The sequence below is a fragment of the Erinaceus europaeus genome, chromosome 7 (assembly GCF_950295315.1).
Source record: "Erinaceus europaeus chromosome 7, mEriEur2.1, whole genome shotgun sequence".
Classification (NCBI taxonomy): domain Eukaryota; kingdom Metazoa; phylum Chordata; class Mammalia; order Eulipotyphla; family Erinaceidae; genus Erinaceus; species Erinaceus europaeus.
In genome coordinates this window covers 80,205,773-80,228,712 of record NC_080168.1, presented here as the reverse complement: position 1 = coordinate 80,228,712, position 22,940 = coordinate 80,205,773, and the positions used below count along the sequence as shown (strand labels likewise).

Below are 22,940 nucleotides of genomic sequence, written 5' to 3'. Positions count from 1 at the left end.
GGATTTCGTGCCTATAGCACCAAAGGTTCCAGGTTCAGTCCCAGCACCACTATTAAGCTACAGCTGAGCAGTGCTCTGGCAAAAGTTTAAATAAATAAATAAGTAACAAATAAATAAGTAAACAATAAAATTACTACCTCTTCCATGAAATTCAGGTCTCTTTTCTTTTCTATTCCTCACAATGGGGAGGATAGCAGGTGTATGATGACCAAAATAAAATTCTCTAAAGATGAGTTTAGCTCCTTCCTGGTAACAGTCATGTTTCAATTTCTGGGAGAAGGCCCATCAGACTCTGGAAAGTACTCTTTACTTATTAATTACTTATCTATTTCTTTTTGCTACTTTGATTTAATTTCCCCAGAATCTAAAAGGTTTCTGCCAGTCACAATCACTCTATTTCTTACAAAGTAGATTTCCTTATATAAAGAAGTTACAAACTACAACTACTGCAATGTCGTATCAACTTTCCCTACTTCTCTCCTTTCTTTTTTTTTTAATCTCTTTATTAGGAGATTAATGGTTTATAGTTGACAGTAAAATACAATAGTTTGTACATTCATAACATTTCCCAGTTTTCCACATAACAATTCAACCCCTCCTAGGTCTTTCTCTGCCAATTTCTCTCCTTTTCTATCAACACTGTCAACAACAAAGAAAAGAAAAAACACTAACTTATTTCATTGTATGCATAAACATAAGATTTGTAATATTTCACTTATAAACTGCCTATTCAACCCATGCTTACCTGTTAAAATAGTATTTTTTTGAAGTATGATAGTACGTCTTCCAGAATTTCTTTATATGTCTATGGTAAATTTCCTAGTTTGTTGAAATGTTAAATTCTTTATTGTTTTCTTTTGATTCTATGGGACATATAGCAAGCCTGAAGGACATTGTAATAATTTCTTACAGGGTGAAAACTTAGAAAGATTGTATGTAAGATTCTACATAGTTACTTTATTCATTATCATCTTTAAGTAAGTTTTTTTAATGTTGGTACATTTAGCCATACTGAATTTTCTGGGTCCAAAAAACTAAAGAAACTTCTGTATCCTGCAATTATAACTAATTAAATATCAACCTGGTATTGTTCTGAAGTATTACTTGCTTAAAAACTTGTAATACCTGGCAAGATCTCCAAGCAGAAAGTTCCATGTTAAAACTTTTGTCTAAGAGAATTTGTATATGAAAGTTACTGGAAAACATACTGAAAATTTAAGACGGTGTAAAACAAAAGTTATCAAAAGCAAAGCAAAACAAACAAGAAACATCTTTTAGCCATTAAACTAAGCTTGCACGCACTGGTTGGGATACTACTCTTCAATTTTTTCACTAGCATATATCAAAAAAAATATGCTTAGCATGCAACATAGTTTGAAAAGAATTCAGCTCTATGTTCGAAGAGTTATAAAATCCAACTCAATGAAACAAATTTAAAGAGTATAAAAGAATTTCAAATATATTTTAATACTGCTACACAGGAATGCTACCGATGCCCAAAACAGAAGTCTTATAGATAGGTAATATCCTATAAATAGAATAGCTAGAGAATATGATCTATGGCCCTACAATGACACAAACAGTAACTATAAACGAACAATTGTGCAGATTTTGGGGGCTTTTTAACAACAGAAATGAAAAGTAGTCAACCTGAAGTGAAAAAAATATTCCTTTTATTATAAAAATAAAACTTAATCTCAGCTATAACACTGTTGAAACTTAAAAGTAGGCATTTAAATATTTAAACAGGACACCTCTAATTTAAAGCTACCCAAATATTTTGAAGGGTTCTGTTCAAGATACCATGCGTTAAGAAAACCTATACTAGGGAGTTGGTCAGTAGCACAGTGGGTTAAGCGCATGTGGTGCCAAGTGCAAGGACCGGCATAAGGATCCCGGTTCGAGTCCCTGGCTCTCCACATGCAAGGGAGTCGCTTCACAGGTGGTGAAGCAGGTCTGTAGGTGTCTATCTTTCTCTCCCCGTCTTCCCTTCCTCTCCCCATTTCTCTCTGTCCTATCCAACAATGACGACATCAGTAAGAACAACAATAAAACAACAAGGGCAATAAAAGGGAATAAATATTTTTTAAAAATTAAAAAAAACAAAAAAAAATCTATACTTACTTAAGTCACTGTGTTAGATGATCTAGGGAGCTCAAATGAAAGAAAACCCCACTGTATTATTCTACTTGAACTCTTGGACTATACACGAAAATCACGTTAGTTATTCATTAATTGCATATTTTTCCTGAGGTAGATTTTAACAAATATCTTTCACAGATAGCTGTTAGCCATATGTACATGAGTATCTATTAATTACTTTATCTAGTTACTTACTGAGAGCCATGCAAGGGATTCCATGATTCGATGTTCACATCGTTCTAAATGTTTTATCATTTCTCTGGTCAAGTTGGCTTCTGCTTTGATAAAACTTTCAATCACTTTGTAAAAATCAAAGGCTTTTAAATTAAGTACATTCAGAATCCATGGGAAGGACAAATCTGTTCCAGTATCAAGATTCTGAGATGTACTTCCTAAAAAAATGAAAGAAAAAATGTAACTTAGGTATGAAATGTTAAGCCTTAAACTACATCTTTTTAGGTTGGAAGGTTTTATCAAACAAACAAACCAAAAAAAATCAAGTGGAAAGACTAAAAACTTTTTAAAATTTTTATTTACTTATATATTTTTATAGAGGCAGAGAGAAATTGAGAGAGAAAGGGAAATAAAGAGGGAGAGGGAAAAAGAAACAACTGCAACAACTGCTACACCACTCCTGAAACTCCCCTCCCCCACCCCCCACAGATGGGGACATGGGGCTTGAACCCAGGCCCTTGTGCATGACAATGTGTGCATTCTACCAGATACAGCACCGCTTAGCCCCTAGGTTTTTCTTTAGAGCAGATACTTTCAGAGTTTACAGACTCCTAGTAAACAGTGTTCCAAATTTTGTGTACATGTATATATTTTTTTCTTAGAAAAATAAATCAAAGCTTTTAAATTTTCAAAGGTATAAATACTCCAAACTTTTGCCAGAGCCAGGTTTACTATTTCACCAGCAGTGCTTAATATATCCATTTTAATTGTATCATTAATCCTGGAGGAAGGGGGGAATCTTTAAGATTTTGATAATTTGATTAGTTAGAAAATGATACTTCTTTCAAATATGTATTTCTTAGTTATTAATGAGTAGTCATATTTTATACATTTACTATTTTGTCATTTATCAGATTTTTATTTATATCCCTATATGTTTTCATCTACCAACAGTGTGAAAATATTTACATTATTTGCAAAATAACAAATGTTTATATGTTTTTTAAAAAACACTGATAGTGGCCTTTGATCTGCCTAATTGGTAAATTGAAGTTCCAAACTTTATGTGACATTGTGTTAATAACCATGTATCTATATCAGACTGCTCAATTATTGCTTTGACATCTTATAATCTTGTGGATCTATAAGGAATTTCAGTAGGTATTCTGTCCTGGATTCTGTACAGTCCAGAATAAAAGCTGAGAATAGAGAAACACACCCTTAAGATGACCCAAAATATTTTAGTCAACAAAATTTTACATGTCTAATAATGATGACCCATTACACTCATTAGTGCATAGTGATACAGCATATGCATTTTCTTCTCTTTAACTTTACCCCTCAAAAAAAAATTACATCTTAATTTTTTTACTATAAACAGTTAAAATGTTTATTTACTAAAATTTAACTTACTGCTATATGTAGCCATTACAACCTCAAGAGCGCACGCCAAGAGAGACATATGAAAGATGTTGTCATTCAGGAGTTTGCTAAGAGGGAAAAAAGATTTTGAAACATTTGCTTTTATGAAAAGAATAAAAAAAAAAAACTACTAGAACTAAAAATCTTACCTAAAATTTTGAATGGACAGTCGTTCTTCTTCCTAAAGTAAGATACAAAAATGTTTAACTGGAATATGTGTGTGTGTGTGTGTGTGTGTGTGTGTGTGTGTGTTTACTGAACTTTTTATTTTTCCACTGTATTCTGTGCAACTTACTGATTTAAGCATGGATTCCATTACTCGGTAGTACAGTCGCACTCCAAGTTTGTATCGCTATAAGGAAAAAAAAAAAAAGAGACAAATTTCACTATTTTAGAAAGTCACTGTAAGTTTTTTTAAAAGTTTACTCTTGAAATACATTTCTGAATCCGCCTGCACAGCTGGTGGGAATGTCAACTGGTCCAACCTCTGTGGAGAGCAGTCTGGAGAACTCTCAGAAGGCTAGAAGTGGACCAGCCCTATGATCTTACAATTCCTCTCCTGGGGATATATCCTGAGGAATCAAATATACCCATCCAAAAAGACCTGTGTATACCTATGTTCATAGCAACACAATCTGTAATAGCCAAAACCTAGAGGCAATCCAGGTATCCAACAACAGATGAGTGGCTGTGCAAGCTATACACAACGGAATACTACTCAGCTATTAAAAATGGTGAATTCACCTTCTTTACCCCATCTTGGATGGAACTGGAAGGAATCATGTTAAGTGAGATAAGTCAGACACAGGAGGATGAATATGGGATAATCTTACTCATAGAAGTTGAAAAAGAAGATCAGAAGGGAAAACACAAAGCAGAACTTGGGCTGGAATTGGTGTATTACACAAAAGTAAAAGACTCTGGGGTGGAGGGGGAGGGTTCAGGTCCTGGAACATGGTGGCAGAGGAAGACATAGTAGGGGTTGCACTGTTTTGTGGAAAACTGGGAAATGTTATGCACGTACAAACTACTGTATTTTACTGTCAACTGTAAACTATTAAAACTACAATTAAGAGATTAACAAAATAATAAAATATTTAACAATAATAAAAAAAGAAATACATTTCTGACTCTTGGAAATACTGCCGTAAAGAGGTCACAAGACAGCTTGCCTAAAACTTAAGCCTGAAGTATAAAAACTTTCCCAATAAATTACAATGAGAAAAGAATCAGTATTGCATTTTCTTTCATCCTACAATTCAGTCTACATAACTGTATACATAAACCACAGAATTTACATGTGTCTCTCTCTATATATGCACACATACACATAAACACCAAGGATATGCTATATATTTGATATTGTTTTAATTACATTATATACTTAGTGTATACTTCCTGTGACCTACAGCATTTATTTTCAAGAGTTCAAGTAAGTGAATAGTCTGTGTTCACTAGCACGTAAAACTAACACAAGCAAAACTCATACCTACTAATCTTACTTGGAAAAGATTAAGTTAAATAACTAGTTCCCAAGAGTTCAAGAGACCATTAAATTTTAGAAATGCATACAGGCTCTCAAACTATTTTCCTTCACTGCAAATTATAAACACAAGTTGCATACACAGCCAAAAAGAACTTCTAAATGCAATTATCTGACATACCAGTGGCATAAAAATGTAATTTTTATATACTCATTATAGTCATATAATAGAGAATAAATATGGAAACCAGAGTTCAGACAAGTTAAATGACAATTCATAAAATACAGAACCAAACAGAAAAGCAGAGTTCTGATTAAGAACTCCTACTTTTACCCAGAATACTGGTTTTAGAGTTTCTGAAAAAAATATAATAACAGCAAAAATATCACTGGTAAATGGTACATATAATATAATCTCATTTATACATAAATATATAACTTCATGTATGTATATGTCAAAACATATATGAATGTCCAAATATGTATAAGTCAAAGTGTGTGTGTATGTAATGCATTTAATAGCATCTCCCCTTCAATGTTATTGCTAGAGCTCAGTGCCTGCACGAACTATACTGTTCCTGGGAGATATATATAATTTCCCCCGCTTTCTGATAAAGGTTAAAAGACAGAGAGAATGGGGTTGGCGGGGGGCGGGGGCAAAGAAAGAGAAGGAAAGACATCTGGAACACTGCTCCACCACTCCTCTCTACTCACAGATGGGAACTGGGAAATAAACCCTTGTTATTGCATATGATGTGTACTCTATGGGGCAAATCACTACCCAGTCTCTTAAATTTCTTTCTTTCTTTTCTTTTTCTTTCTTCTCCTCCTTCTCCTTCTTCTTTTATATTAAAGGGGTTGCTTTTTTTTTTTTTACTTTATGTTTTAACATTTTTCCTTTATTGGGGGATTAATGTTTTACAGTCGCCAGTAAATACAATAGTTTGTATTTCTCAGTTTTCCACATAACAATACAACCCCCCCCCAAGTCTTCTACTTTGGTGCAATATACCAACTTTTTTTTTTTTTTAAACCAGAGCACTGCTCAACTCTGGTTTATGGTGGTGCTATACATTGACCCTGGGACCTTGTAGGCTCAGGCATAAAAGTCTCTTATGTGCTATCTCTCCGACCCTCCCCCCTTATAATAGTATCAAAAAGTTCTATTTTTTACTTGTATTTTAAAAAATTTCTACATGCTTAGTTTGGTTTTTATAACAGAGTAGTGAAGTATTTTCTCCATAAATTTTTCCATAAATATAAGCATACAGATGAAAATGGAGTATAGTATCTCAGGGGGCCAGGTGGTGGCACACCTGGTTGAACACACAATACAACATACAAGGACCCAAGTTTGCCCCTGTGGTCCCCACCTGCAGGGGGAAAGCTTTAGGAGTGATGAAACAGTGCTGCAGGTGTCTGTCTCTCTCCCTCTCCCTCCCCGACCCCTCTTGATTTCTGACTGTCCCTATCCAACATGTAAATGAAGATAAAATTTTAAAGATTAAAAAAGATTAAAAAAATTTTAAATAATAGAGAATTAGTATTTTGCTACCGGACAATTATGGTTATAGTATGTATATAATTTAGGCAGATGTTGCATTTCAAATTACTTATGATATAATGGCACTAATCAAACAAACTCATTACCTGTGATCCAATTTCTACACATCCCTGTCCCACAGCTTTAGCAAATTTCTCTTTAAAGATGCATCCAATATCCTTCACTCTTTTCAGGATACTTTCCTTTGGATTCACTGTGCAATTCTTCAGAAAAGAAAAAAAATCAATGCTGGGTTACAGTGAAATCAGAAATTCATTTTCTACCTTATAATAAATGACGTTACATTTTCAGTTATTTATACTGTAGAAACACTTCCACAATTATTAGGTAAACATAACTATATGAAAATAAGCAGAATAAGGGTCACAGAGTGGCACACTGGGTTAAGCGCATATAGTAAGAAGCGTTAAGGACTCTCACATGGAACCTGGTTGGAGCCCCTGAATCCCTACCTATCAGTGAAGCAGGTCTGCAGGTGTCTACCTTTCTCTCCCCCATCTTGCTCTCCCCTCTCAATTTATCTCTGTCCTATCCAATAAAGTGGAAAAAATGGCCACCAGGAGCAGCAAATTCATAGTTCAGGCACCGAGCCCCAGCCATAACCCTGGAGGCAAAATAAATAAATAAACACATAAATTTTCAATTTGCAAAGCCAGTGATTAAAAAAAAAACTGGGGGTCGGGCGGTAGCGCAGTGGGTTAAGCGCAGATGGCGCAAAGTGCAAGGACCAGTATATGGATCCCGGTTCAAGCCCCCCCCCCCACCACCTACAGGGGGTTTGCTTCACAGACAGTGATGCAGATCTGCAGGTGTCTATCTTTCTCTTCCCCTCTGTCGTCCCCTCCTCTCTCCATTTCTCTCTGTCCTATCTAACAACGACACATCATCAACAATAACTACAACAACAATAAAAAACAAGGCAACAAAAGGGAAAAAATAATAATAAAATTAAAAAAAAACATTAGCATGGTGCAAAGCACAAGAATCTAGCATTAAGGATCCCAATTCGAGCCCCCAGCTCCCCACCTGCAGGGGGTTTGCTTCACAGGCAGTGAAGCAGTTCTGCAGGTGTCTATCTTTCTCTCCCCCTGTCGTTCCCCTCCTCTCTCGATTTCTCTCTGTCCTATCTAACAACGACAACATCATCAACAGCAGCAATAAACAACAAGGGCAACAAAAGAGAAAAAAAATTAAAAATAAAAAAATAAAACAACGCACAACTGAAAACACTCTTTTATATAAATGTTCTCCTTCTAGATTAGGGAAGACCACAACTGGTACTCCCTAAATGCATAAAAGAACCTCACACATTTCATACACAAAACTGTGCTTGGAAGAATTAAGGGTTAGTTAGGTATCAGTAGTGTATCCAGTAAAATACACACATAGCCATGCAGCAGGACTCAGGTTTGAGGACCTGGCACCACAAGAGAGCACCATATATAGATGGTGCTGTGGTGTCTCTCCCTCTCAACTCCGTCCACCTGCCTTTCTTTGTCTCTTTCCCTCTCAGTATCTATCTTAAATTTTAAAAAGAGAAAAAATAAGTTCACTTAGAGTGGTACAATCACACAGATGTGAAGCCTCAGCATGTGAAAATTTGAGAAATGCAATTTGTAGTGTACATGAAGTTTTGGAATTAAGATCTGTTTAATGCTATTTTGACATTACTTGTTTTCTAGAGAAAATCTTTAAGATGAAATTTTCTGCCCCACTAAAGTAGTTCAAATTAGAGTACAGTTTTTATGTACTTCAAATGTTAGAAATACTATTCCAAAATATATTTGCAAAGGGAGACAGTATCATTCTTCTAACTTCTATTATTACATCATAAAAGTTCTAAGTAGATGGGTAGCTATATATGGGAAATATTCTGTGCTACACATAGCCAATAAGTAAAAGTCACTCCGTGCAAGTTGAACAAACAAAATTAGTTTGAAGCTAGTATATATAATTATGACTATGACAGAAATTACTTTGATAATTTCTGGTGGCGAATATACATAAGAAAAATGACAAAATAACAAGGTTATATTAAACGAAAGTTAACAATCACAGATATCAGTTAATGAAGTAAGTAAAATTTTATTATGCTCCTTGGCTTTACTGAGTTTCCATGAGGGGTGTACTACCCCTCATCCATACTTAAATAGTGAAGGGGCAAATAGATAACATAAATGTCAGGTTTCATTCTTTTGTCCTTTCATGAAAACAAGTAATGTAGTAAGGGCCTTCAGATATCATGTTCAAGTTCTATCAAGCAAATTAAAATGTAAAGTGTAAAAAGAGTTAGCCAAAAAAAAAAAAAAGGTAAATGAAAATAGCTGATTATGGAATTTTAAAAGTTGCATATATCTGGCAAGTGTTAAATCCTCCCTACTATTACACTCAAAGATCTTAACAACAGTCAGCAAAAAGGAACAATACCTAGAAAAACAGAAGACTTCTGAATAGAAACAATGGGAACAAGAAAAATAGTAAAGCAGTAAACTTTAAACTTCTAAGATAAAGTAAATATCAACCTAGAACTGAAGATCCAGCAAAACTATCTTACAAGAAAAAAGTAAGGGTATTTTAAGACAAAATGTATGTTTATCCCAAACTACCACTCATTAAAAAAATTATTAAAAGATATATATGAAGAAAATGCTATTCAAAGTGAGAAATTACAAGATTAGGACAGTAAGCAGAGTAAATAGCAAATATAAGAAAATATAAAACAGTACTACTGATAATATTTAATGTAAAGAGTTAAAAATAAGAGATAATGTACACGGCAACTATATACATGTTGGCTGGGAAACATACCAAAATTACTGAGTATTAAATTTCTAATTTAAAACTTCTTTACCAAGATATCATGGCAAATAATGACTCATCTATTACTTACATTAAAATAAGAAATTAGATTTTCTGATGGCTGATCACTTGCTGAATTTAATATCATCATTAATTGTTGGATTGTATTCATGACTGTCCTAGAGAGGGGGGAAAAATAAACAGAAGTAAATAAGAAAATGTACTTATCTTTAAGCTAAGCATATCTCCAAAATATCTTTATCTGTAAGAAGTTCTCTGAACTAAAGAAGGCACCATAATTTTTTTAAATATTTATTTCTTTATCCCCTTTTGTTGCCCTTGCTGTTTTATTGTTGTAGTTATTATTGTTGTCGTTGTTGGATAGGACAGAGACAAATGGAGAGAGGAGGAGAAGACAGAGAGGGTGGGAGAGAAAGACAGACACTTGCAGACCTGCTTCACTGCTTGAGAAGCAACTCCCTTGCAGGTGGGGAGCCAGGGACTCAAACCAGGATCCTTATGCCAGTTCTTGCATTTTGCACCACCTGTGTTTAACCCGCTGCACTACTCCCCGACTCCCAAAATTTTCTAAATATTTATTACTTAAGCTTATACACACCCCTCTCCTACCCTTTACTTCCCTCAATCACTTTATCTACTCGACTAATTATACAAAATAAAGTAAATATGATACATCTCTTAATCTCTTTTGATAGCATCACTATTATCATACCCTAATAATCTTTAGAAGGAACACTGTATACAGTTGAACAAGAGCTATACTGGCAAAAAATATCAACTAAAGGACAATTATTATCTCACGACAACCTCTATTAGAATCACCAAACAAGTAAACATGGTAAAACTCAAAGTTAGCTTAGACCCCACTAAAAACCTAGGTATATTTTCTCCCTAACTGGAAGCCAGACCCCATAAACCTAATACCAATTTGGATACAACAAGTAATGCTCAACATTTTAACAACTGGAAGTAAGCCTAAACTTGTCAGGTAAAAAAGGGACTACAAAAGCTGAAAAGGGGGAAGAGACTGGTTCACTTAATGATAGCCTTCTTGGTCACTAACAGACCACCACATCACTGGAGCCCTAGTCAGGGAATCCTTGGATTACCCTATGAACTAGCAATGGTAAGGACTGCCCCAGCCTCTGAAGGGAGGCTAGATCATACTACTCTGCCACTTAAAGGAATTCTTGTCCTGAAATGAGTGCCGGCTAGCATGTTCCCAGCTGTGACCATGAACTGCAAACATAGACTGACAGTAACTCAGAGTTACACAGGCTCCTGTGCTAAAGATGAATAAATATGGGTCAGATCAACATGGTAAATAGTTAATTGTATTTATATATTTTCTTCAAGTTTGGAAGCTATTCTCTGTCCTGATGTAGTCTTCTAGCTCTATTATCAACTCTGACACTATCTTCCCAGTTACAATATTTTTAGTCCACCTGCAGGTTAGCTAGCAAGCTCCAGCAAAAATCACCAAAGTAGGGGGTCGGGCAGTGGTGCAGTGGGTTAAGCGCATGTGGTGCAAAGCGCAGGGACTAGCATAAGGATCCCGGTTCCAGCCCCCAGCTCCCCACCTGCAGGGGAGTCACTTCACAGGTGGTGAAGCAGGTCTGCAGGTGTCTATCTTTCTCTCCCCATCTCTATCTTCCCCTCCTCTCTCCATTTCTCTCTGTCCTATCCAACAATGAACAACATCAACAGTGGCAATAATAATAACAACAACGAGGCTACAACAACAAAGCCAACAAAAAGGGGGAAAAAATGGCTTCCAGGAGCAGTAGATTCATGGCGCAGGCACCAAGCCCAGCAATAACCCTTGAGGGGAAAAAAAAAATTACCAAAGTCATGGGCCCCTAGGAACATACCTAAAATAGACCACCTAGCTACTACCCACCCTGAGATTCCTATTCCCATATGTTCTATTCTACCTTATGGTCCCTGCTTTATATATTACTACAGTCACCAAGCTGCAGATGCTTCATCCTGACTTCCCTGGGCAGACAATATCACCAATGTGTCCTGGAACCTCACTGCTTCAGAGCCCTAACCCACTATGGAAACAGGCTGGGGATATGGATCCACCTGCCAATGCCCATGTCCAGCAGAGAAGCAATTACAGAAGCCAGACCTTCCACCTTCTTCACCCCATATGAATTTTGGTCCATACTTCTAGAGGGGGAGAAGTGATAGGAGAAAATAACCAGAGGGCTCTGAACTCAAACTTAGGACCTGGAGAGAGAAGAGAAAAAGAAGGACATTCAGAAGTAGTAACAGGTGTGAATATGACTTGAAAGGGAAGAGAGGACAGGGTCATAAAAAGGAAGCAGGCAAATATATATATAAATATAGATAGTTATAGAAATAATGGTCAAACCATATCTGCAACTTTGGGAGAACTACTGTAGCTTCCAATGTAGAAACTCTGGAGGTGCAGAATTATATCCCTATTATCTTATAATTTTGTCACAATATTAAAATAAAATAAATTTTTAAAAAAGAACTTTGGTCCATACTCCCAGGGGAAGATGACCACAGGACTCTGAATTCCAAGTCCATTAGGACATGGAGAGAGAAAGGGGATAAAAAAGAAGAATTTTTATGCATGTATAAACTATTGTATTTACTGTTGAATGTAAAACATTAATTCCCCAATAACAAAATAAAAAAATAATAAATAAATAAAAACAAGATGTTAGATTGACAAATTAGAATGAAAAAAAGAAGAATCTACCTGTGAAAGCTAATAAATTAGAAAACTTTTACCTTGATATTAATAAGAGATTTATCTACAAATTTAAAAAAGTTCTCTGACATAAGATCTTACTGTACTGCTATTTACAAGAAACTACATTTTTACTTATATCTGTTAAATTATTCATTAATGAGAAAGATTACCAGAGCATACCACTATTGGCATATTCAATCTCTAGAAATTGAACTTAGGGGGCAGGGGCTCTCATGTCCCAGGTTCAGTCCTCAGCACCACTATAAGCTAGAGCTGGGCAGTGCTTTGGCTAGAAAGAAAAAATAAATGATCTCAGGACCTTATGCTTATAATAAGTTCAATGCTTTCTCCACTTCACCACTTTCTGAGCTACCATTTTACTTATATCTTAAGAATATATTTGTAATAAGTATATAATTAAAGCACTGATATGTTTATTAAAACCTATTAACAAAATATTAATTGGTCAAACTAGAGACATTTTAAGGAGAAACCAAATATAAATCATCTTCTATATTTAGAGAAAATATTATAATTAAACATCATTTTTTTCAAATAAGATATTTAGTAAATTTAGCAAATAACTAAGTGATTCTTCTTTATAGAGATCGTCAAGAAGCAAGCAAATATAGTGTTAGAAGTGACCAATGTTAAAGTATAAAATCTGATAATAAAAGGATAATCTCTTACTATCTCTTTAATTTTATAAAGTAAAGATGTTAACATAGTGGTAGCATACAAGACTTGCATTCAAGAGCTCCCACCAATAGCCAGAGTTGACTGGTGTTCTGTTAAAAAAAATGTAATTGTGTGTGATATATAGTAAATGTTTCTACTTGTTATTACTGAATAAAGACAGAGAGAAATTGAAAGGGAGAAGGGGGGATAGAAGGAGGGAGAGACAGAGAGATATCTACAGCCTTGCTTCGCCACTCGTGAAGCTTTTCCCCTGCAGGAGGGGACGAGGGGCTTAAACCTCGGTCCTTGCACACTGTATTGTGAGTACTTAACCAGATGTGGGACCACCTGACCCCCAGTATATAGAAAAATGTTAATGTTCCAATTTTTGGGGTAGTAGCACACTGCTACTGTACCCACTGTTTAAGTAAAGATCTGTAAAATATTTATGATTGAAAGAATCTTCTAATACTTTTTACTTAATTTCTTTTGTCTTTAATGATATTGAGTAAAATATCTGCAACATTCTCAGTCAAATCTCTTTACACTTTCTTACTTTTTAATTATACTGTCTTACTTTTTATTTGATTTATTTGTTTTATTATTGTTGTTCTTACTATAATATTTTCTCACCAAGGTTACTGCTGTGGCAGTACCTACATGATGACTCTACCATTTCTGGCAGCCATTTTTTTCCTTTTCCTTTCTTTTCTGATAGAGGGGAAGAGAAAAGAGGGAGGGAGTGAGGGAGGAGAGGAGGGAGAAGGTAGGGAGGGCACCACTACAGTGTCCCACTGCTCATGAAGCTTCCCCACTACAGGTGGGGACCATGGGCTTGAACTTAGGTATTTGAGCATGGTAATGTGTACACTCTATCAGGTGCTGCCTCTGCCCAACCACTTTACTTTTCTATTATTTGTATGTCCATTAAACTACTTGAGCCACAATAACTAAAATTACAAAGGACTAAATGCTAAGTCCAAAAGATCATTCTCATTTATCATAAAATTGATTTCCCTCAAGCATTTGATATTCTACAACACAATCTATACTGAAACTCCCTTTGTTTTTTCTGCCCTCATTCTCTGGGCTCTAGATCTTAATCTCTTTAATCAAACTTCTATCTAGCCCTTAAATGCTAGACTGTATTCTTTAGGGCTCTGTCCTTAGCCATCTATCCTTGCCATTATACACACTTGCTCTAAGAAACACCCCTAGTCTATACTTACGGCTTTGATGTACCCCAATGAGTCACAAATATACATAACTTGCAATGTATCTTCTTCATATCCCACAAATGACTCAAGAGTACTGCTCAAAATATGAATGAAATCATCAACTATTTCTCAGTTCTATTCACGGTTCTTTTATTCTCATTACCTAGTTCATGGAGCAGATCTTCAGAATTTCTCAACTGAGTAATTATGACAGAGCATGCCAAAAGTTCTGACTCACTACATCTACAGTAGTAGGGGTAAGGCTTTAAAATACTTAATAGATTTGACATTTTAAAAACATTTTTTTAAATGTAGAAGTTTATTTGAACCCCAGGTTAAGGACCACTGTGACAAACTGACAGGTCTCTCTGTTTCTCACCATGTCCTCCTCCTTATCCCATCCATTCATAAACCACAACCATGTAAACTTCTAAACATCAGATTTGGTTTCATCCTTACCCCTGATTAATACCCACTTATAGCAACAAGCTACATCATGCACAAGCTTTATAAAGGCCAAATAAGGACCTTCATGATCTAGGACACATCATCTTATCCTGTCATTCCATCTTCCCATTTTATAGTCAATGAACACAGAGCTGTTAATAGTTTCCCAGACATAATACGCTGTTTCATATTTCCATTCTTTTGCATATGCTGTTCCTAAATGACAGTATACTATGATATGAAAATTTTAATATTTTAACATCCAATTCAAACATTACATCATAAAGTCCCTTCAACAGCATTATATTAAACTGTCATAAATATATTATTATGGGGAGATAGGTGGTAGCGCAGAGGGTTAAATGCAGATGGTGCAAAGCACAAGGAACTGTGTAAGGATCCTGGTTCGAGCGCCCAGCTTCCCACCCACAGGGGAGTCGCTTCACAAGTGGTGAAGCAGGTCTGCAGGTGTCTATCTTTCTCTCCCCCTCTCTGTCTTCCCCTCCTCTCTCCATTTCTCTCTGTCCTATCCAACAACGACATCAATAACAACAACAATAAAACAAGGACAACAAAAATTAATAAATAAATATATTACTATGCTACATAGAAAAAAAAATTTTTTTGTGCTTCCAGGGTTATTGCTGGGGCTTGGGACTGCACTATGAATCCATTGCTCCTAGAGGCCATTTTTCCTTTTTGTTGCCCTTGTTTATCGTTGTTGTTATTATTGTTGTTGTTGTCATTATTGTTGGATAGGACAGAGAGAAATCAAGAAAGGACAGGAAGACCAGGAAGACTGGGGGTGGGGGACGATAGACACTTGCAGAACTGCTTCACTGCTTGTGAAGCAACTCCCCTGCAGGTAGGGAGCCGGGGGGCTAGAACCGGGATCCTTACGCTGGTCCTTGTGATTTGCACCATGTGCAATTAACTTGCTGCACTACTGCCTACCCACTGATAATATTTTTATATTTGTATACAGTCATTTGAAATTTTTTACTGAAGGCTTATGATGTACCAAACATACTAGGACCTAATTATTAGGTGGTAAACAAAAATGATGATAGTCCATGTGGCAAGGAACTTACAGGGTACTATGGATATTGGCAAAAGTAAGCAAACACAGAAATGAAATTATAATTAAAAACTGTGATGTCAAGTAGAACCTGAACTGGAATTGGTGTATTGCACCAAAGTAACAGATTCTGGGGTGGGGTTGGGGGGGAATACAGGTCCAAGAAGGATGACATAGGACCTAGTGTGGGTTGTATTGTTACATGGAAAACTGGAAAATGTTATGCATGTACAAACTATTGTATTTACTGTTGAATGTAAAACATTAATTCCCCAACAAAATTAAAAATAATAACAATAATAAATCTGTGATGCATAAAATGTACAGCTTAATAAAACAGGACACTGCCAGAAAAAAAATACTTCAGAGAAAAAGAAATCTTTTAAAGAGAATTATTTATGCTGAACCTAAAGAAAGCAAACAGTGATGATTCATGAAAGAAAAGTAGATCTTCAAGAAGAGGAAAAAAATGTGAAGGTACTCAAGAATGAAAGATGTCTTGATAGAGAAACTAGCTACTATATAGAAAGCAGGAAAATAAGATGAGGTTGGAGACATAGATATGATGGGCATAATGGAGAGAGGAATCTATTCGAGATGTAGGCCCATCATGTCTGTTTGGGAATCTTAGGACTCCCCAACTAGGGTCATCTCTATCAGGAAAAACATAATAGACCCCTCTGTGGGCCCGCACAGGACCTTGCCCTCAAAGTGGATCAACAGAGTAGAGAATGTTCCATTCTCCAAAGGGAGGCTGCACAACATACTCTATCTTCCACCTGAGGAAGATGGGTCCTGAAATTGGGGCAGCTTGGAACATCCCTACTCATGATCACAGAATATGAGCTCAGATCTATAGGGATGCAGAGGTCACATAGGCTCCTAAGCTGAATATGGGCCCCAGATCAAATCAATGGGGTTTACAGTCAACAATATTTATACACCTTTCCCATATTTAGGAGCTACTCTCTTCCCTGATCCAGCTTTCTGGTCCTTTTCCAGCCATGACATCATCTCCCCAGACAATAACTTAGATCCACCTGGATATCAGATTTCAGGCTCAGGAGGAAAAAAAAGAAAACTAGTATAGTCATGGGCTCTTTGGAATATAACCAAAATAGGCTTACTAATTATCTACAAAACAGAGACCCCCAACTCTTCATATGAACTATTCCAGCCTTTAAGTTCATGATTAGTCAACAATTTGTTTGGCTCTATATGTTAACTCTTTTTCAGCCACCAGGTTAAAGATGCTACCATGATGCCAACCGGACTTCCCTGGGCAGATAACCCCACCAATATGTCCTGGAGCCCCGCTTCCCCAGAACCACACCCCACTTGGGAGAGAAAGGGACAGGACGGGAGTATGGATTGACCTGTCAACATTCATGTTCAGCAGGGAAGCAATTATAGAAGCCTGACCTTCCACGTTCTGCACCACATAATGATCCTAGGTCCATACTCCCAGAGAGATAAAGAATAGGAAAGCTATCAGGGGAGGAGATGAGATATGAAGTTCTGGTGGTGGGAATTGTGTGGAGTTGTAGCCCTCTCAACCTATGGTTTTTGTCAGCATTTCCTTTTTATAAATAAAAATTAAAAAAAAAAAGATATGATGGGCATAGACCTCTAACAGATTCCTCTCTCCATCATCACTGGTCATCTCCATCAGGAACAGCATAGTGGACCCACTTGTCCACTTTGCCTTGCCCTCAATGTGGAACAACAATGGTAGGGACTTCCCCAGTCTCCAAAAGGAGGTTGGGTCAACATGCTCTGTCACTCAAGAAAGACAGGTCCTGAAATGAGTGCAGCCTAGAATGTTCCTAGCTATGACCATGGAATATGATCTCAGACCTATAGGGATGCAGAGGTTACACAGGCTCCAGGTGGGCCCCAGATTAGATTGTTGGGGTTTACAATCAACAGTATTTACATACTTTTCCCATATTTGGGAGATACTTTCTTCCCTGATCCATCTTTCTAGTCCTATTTCCAACTATGACACCATCTCCCCACACAATACCTACATGTTAGCTGTCAGGCTCAGGTAAATATTAGTAAAGTCATTGGCCCCTTGGACTATACCTACTAGCTTTCTCCATAATGGAGACCCCAAATCTCATCTGCCGTAGTCTTACCTTTAAGTCCCTGATAATTAAACAATTTGTTCTGCTTTATATCTTTTTAAAATTTATTTATTTATTTTCCCTTTTGTTGCCCTTATTGTTTTATTGTTGTAGTTATTGTTGTTGTTATGATATCATCATTGTTGGATAGGACAGAGAGAAATGGAGAGAGGAAGAGTAGACAGAGAGGTGGAGAGAAAGATAGACACCTGCAGACCAGCTTCACTGCCTATGAAGCGACTCCCCTGCAGATGGGAAGCCGAGGGGTAGAACCGGGATCCTTACGGGGGTCCTTGCACTTTGCGCCATATGAGCTTAACTCGCTGAGCTACTGCCCGATTCCCTCTGCTTTATATCTTAACACTTTTCAGCCACCAAGTTACAGATGTTACCATAATGCCTGACTTCTTTGTGCAAATGACCTCACCAATGTGTCCTAGAACCCCACCTTTCCAGACCCCTACCCCACTAGGGAAAGATAGAAATAGGCTGGGAGTATGGATCAATCTGCCAATGTCCATGTCCAGCATAGAAGCAATTATACAGACCTTCTACTTTCTGTACCCCATAATTATCCAGGGTCCATACTCCCAGAGGGATAAAGAATAGGAAAGCTTCCAATGGAGGGGATGGGATGTGGAACTCTGTGTTGGAACGATATAGAAGTGTACCCCTCTTATCCTACAGTCTTTTCGAATATTATTAAATAAATAATAAAATGAGGTGGGAGAGACAACAGAAGTCATATCATAGAAGACTGTGTAGGCTCCCAGCCATGACATAATCTCCCCAGACAATAACTTGGATCCACCTGCATATCAGATTTCAGGCTCAGGGGAAAAAGAAAAAGAAAAACTGGTATAGCCACAGGCCCTTTGGAATATAACTAAAATATGCCTACTAGCTATCTACAAAATGGAGGACCCCCCCAACTCTTCATCTGCACTATTCCAGCCTTTAGGTCCATGATTGGTCAATAATTTGTTTAGCTTTGTATGTTAACTCTCTTTTCAGCCACCAGGTTCCAGATGCTAGCATAATGCTGACCAGACTTCCCTGTACAGACAACCCCAGAACTCCACCCTACTAGGGAAAGAGAGAGGCAGCCTTGGTGTATGGATCGACCAGTCAATGCCCATGTTCAGAGGGGAAGCAATTACAAAAGCTAGACCTTTAACCTTTTGCATCCTACAGTGTCCTTGGGTCCATACTCCCAGAGGGTTAAAGAATAGGAAAGCTATCAGGGGAGGGGATGGGATAGGGAGATCTGGTGGTAGGAATTGTGTGGAGTTGTACCCCTCTTACCCTATGGTAAGAGGGGTACAATGTTTCCTTTTTATAAATCAATGTTTCCTTTTTATAATGTTTCCTTTTTATAAATAAAAAATTTAAAAAAGAACTAACAATATAAGGAATTATACTGTATTTCAATTTTAATAAGAAACAACCAGAAAGAACATGATCTGCATCTCTAGGATGTCATTCTGGGGGTTCTCTGGAAAGCAGAAGTTACAGATAGTGGGAAGAGTGGAAAAGTGATGATAGCAGACACAGCACAACCAGTTAGCAGACCACTGCAAAAAACCCAAGAGAACTAGAAATTTCTCTGAGATATGGATGGTGAAGTAGAAATGGAAAATGGGAGATATTATAAAGCTAGATTCTATAATGTCCAATTGGATGTAATTATTTTTTAAATGACATAAAAGTGGTTTTGATCCTTTTAGGTAGTCTACAGAACAAATGTTAATACTTCTTTTCTTTTTTATTTGTTGTGACTGAAAATATTCTATATTCCTTAAGGACAGACACAACTTGGACTATTAATCATATCTCTTCAACAAAAAGTAAAATAATTAACAAATGGGGTTGGTAGGCAGCGCAGCAGGTTAATTGCACATGGCGCGAAGGAAAAGGACTGGCTAAGTAAAAGGACTGGATAAGGATCTCAATTAGAGCCCCAGACTCCCCACCTACAGGGGGTCACTTCACAAGCAGTGAAGCAGGTCTGCAGGTGTCTTTCTCACCCATTGGGTAGTATGCCAGCTCCCCCGGCTTAAAGCTTCTGTCTCTAATCCTGCTTAACTAAGCACCAGCATGCCTGCAGGGCATTGGTTTGATCCCACTTAAAGCTGTGGTCTATTTACATAAACCACTGTTAACTAAGCACCACCCTGCCTCCAGGGCATTGGTTTAATCCCCACTGGTTCACAATGTCTTCTTGCTCCACCCCCTCTCCTAGTATACCCTAATTTCCACCAGTCTTTTTTCGCTCCACCCTCTCTACCTCACATCCTGTTTCCACCCTACTTGGCGAGTATATATATATATCAGCTGCTCTTCTGTTTTAACACACTTGGAATTGCTTTCCAGCTCCAAGAGTTCCAGAGTGTATCTCCTGCTATGTTAGCGCAGCATGAGTTCCTGATTCCTCTACCACACAGCAGCCTAGATTGGCTCCAGTTGAGTTCTCTCCAACCCAGAGAGCACTTGCTCAGGAAGAAGCACCCTCAGGCTATCTTGGCAACCCCCAGTCTCCCCTCCTCTCTCGTTTCTCTGTCCTAACAACAACAGCAATGAGAATAATAATAACAACAACAATAAGGGTTGCAACAAGGGCAACAAAAAATGGGAAAAATGACCTCCAGGAGCAATGTATTCGTAGTGCAGGCACTGAGCTCCAGCAATAATCCTGGAGGCAAAAAATATGAATAAAATAAATGACAAACAGAGCAATCAATAACGCATTTGTTGCCCCTTTATACAAGTAAGTGACAAGAACAAACTCAAAGCACTATAAAATGACTTGGCAAACAACTACAATGAAGATCAACAGTAAGGAAATTCATACCTGACTGGAGTCTGAGGAAGAATCAAATTCACCTCTTCATCAGGGTTATTCTTTTGTGGTGTTCTCTGAATTCCAAGACTAAATAATCATAAACAAAATAATTCAGACAGAAAATTTACAGTTTTTGCTACTTGAATAAAAAAAGAAAGCAGCACTGGGGCGCTGAATGGTGGTACACTCATGTTACAACGTGCAAAGTCCCAGGTTCAAGCCCCCAGACCCCATCTGCAGAGGGAAAGGTTCACAAGTGCAGAGCTGCAGGTGTCTTTCTGCCTCTCCTCCTCTTCAACCCCCTCTCCCATATTTATTCCTGTCTCTGTCCAATAAATAAATAAATATATTTTTTAAGAAAGCAGTATGATAACTTCAGCTGTCTCTTAAGATTGTTAATAACGGCACATCAATAATAGAAGAGGTAAGAGATGATCTAAAAACAGCTTAAATAAATAAGAGTTTTGGAGTGAAGTAGTGTCTCTCTTGATAAAGTATACACATTACCATGCAGAAGGACCCAGGTTCAATCCTCTGGTCCTCACCTGAAGTGGGGAAACTTCATAAATAATAAGTAGTCTTTCCTTCTGTTACTCCCCATCTCTCTCCTTCCTTCTGTCTCTCATCTCTCTCAAAAAAGAAAGAAAGGAAGAAAGAAAGAAAGAAAGAAAGAAAGAAAGAAAGAAAGAAAGGAAGAAAGAGCTACTAGAAACAGTAGTGTTGTGCAGGCACTTAACCCCAGAAATAAACCTGGTAACAAAAAATAAGAATTAAGTATTTAAACCATTGTTTTTAAGTTCAGGCTTTTTCCTTTAGTTTTAAAACAGTTTCACCCATCAAGGCTTTTTGGGAAATCAAAGATATTTTCTCTATAGAAATGTTAGATAGTATTGCTAACCAAACTGTATTCAGTGTTAAAAACAACAAAGTTTAAGTTTTCAATCATCATTTGTGTCTAACTTCCAGATTTCATATAAATTTTCAATTACATATTAACAGAGTTAACCATAAAGATATCAAATTAAATTTCACAATCATTCCAGAATTTTTATAATTACTTTCAACCATTCCTACTTTAGGATTACATGTGATAATTAAAGAGAATACTTTTATGTTAATTAAAAAACAAGCCATAAGTTGTCTGGGAGGTGGCACAGTGGCTAAGGCACTGGACTCTCAAGCATGAAGTCCTGAGTTTGATCCCCGGCAGCACATGTACCAGAATGATGTCTGGTTCTTTCCTTCTCTCCTCATATCTTTCTCATTAATAACTAAATAAAATATTTTTTAAAAAATTAATAATAGCAGATGAAAGATATAAACATGAGACCAGTATTTGAGTAATTTTCTTTTGTACACATTAAAAAAATTATATTCAAAAAAGAAAGTTGACATAAAAAACAGTTCATATTAAATTACCTTTACTATATGTAAAATCACTTGAAATAATTTTGAAGTATTTATTGGAAGTGATATTTAGAGATTATAACAACAATAAATGAAAAGTTAACTATTTTTGTTTTTATTTATTGGATACAGATAGCCAGAAATTAACATGGAAGGAGGGAGAAAAACAGGGATTGAGACAGAGAGACACCTGCAACACTGCTTCACCACTTCCAAAGCTTTCCCCCTGCAGGTGGGGACCAGGGACTTGAACCTGGGTCCTTGTGCATTGTAAGATGTGTGTTCAAACAGGTGCACCACAACCCAGCCCAAAAACTTAACTTTATACCATGTATAATACCTGTCTGCAGGATCAGCTTGAAGAGTTTTATCATGTTCCAGAAATAATCGTGCATCTATATCTTTGTTCTTAAGGTAAATTTCTTCATATCGTTTAGAGAGACTTTGCACCTCAAAAGAAAAAAAAAAATACTAATCATTATTCTCTTCATGTCATTATATCTCTTACTATATAGAAGTACAAAGAATTTGTATACAATATACATTTAATTTTATCAAATAGATTTCATGTGTAATATTGATAGGACATTTCAGAAAGCAAAGTAAAGAAACTATTTTTTCACCTCTATTTTTAATCAATTTCATGTATTTTAATTAGACATGGATCATCAATACCATAAAACAGTAATGCTAAGACAAATCTTTAATATGAAAAATAGGCATTTTAACTGCCAAGACCCTCCAAAAACACTTTTACAACCATCATTTTAATATATTATACTTATCAACATAAAAATACTTTTCAG

The 22,940-nt window shown here is 36.6% G+C and overlaps 1 protein-coding gene across 3 annotated transcripts in view; it reads right to left on the bottom strand.

Annotated features, from left to right (window-relative positions):
* Positions 1-22,940, bottom strand: part of RB1 (RB transcriptional corepressor 1) — a 182,463-nt gene that overhangs the window by 94,921 nt on the left and 64,602 nt on the right. For all 3 annotated transcript variants that reach the window (XM_060194840.1, XM_060194842.1, XM_060194841.1), the window contains exons 10-17: positions 22,475-22,584; positions 20,737-20,814; positions 9,676-9,763; positions 6,872-6,988; positions 4,034-4,090; positions 3,888-3,919; positions 3,730-3,806; positions 2,338-2,534 (exon numbers count right to left, since the gene is read on the bottom strand). In XM_060194840.1, the coding sequence (XP_060050823.1) occupies positions 2,338-2,534; positions 3,730-3,806; positions 3,888-3,919; positions 4,034-4,090; positions 6,872-6,988; positions 9,676-9,763; positions 20,737-20,814; positions 22,475-22,584 (756 nt within the window). The remainder of the gene's footprint in view (positions 1-2,337; positions 2,535-3,729; positions 3,807-3,887; positions 3,920-4,033; positions 4,091-6,871; positions 6,989-9,675; positions 9,764-20,736; positions 20,815-22,474; positions 22,585-22,940) is intronic.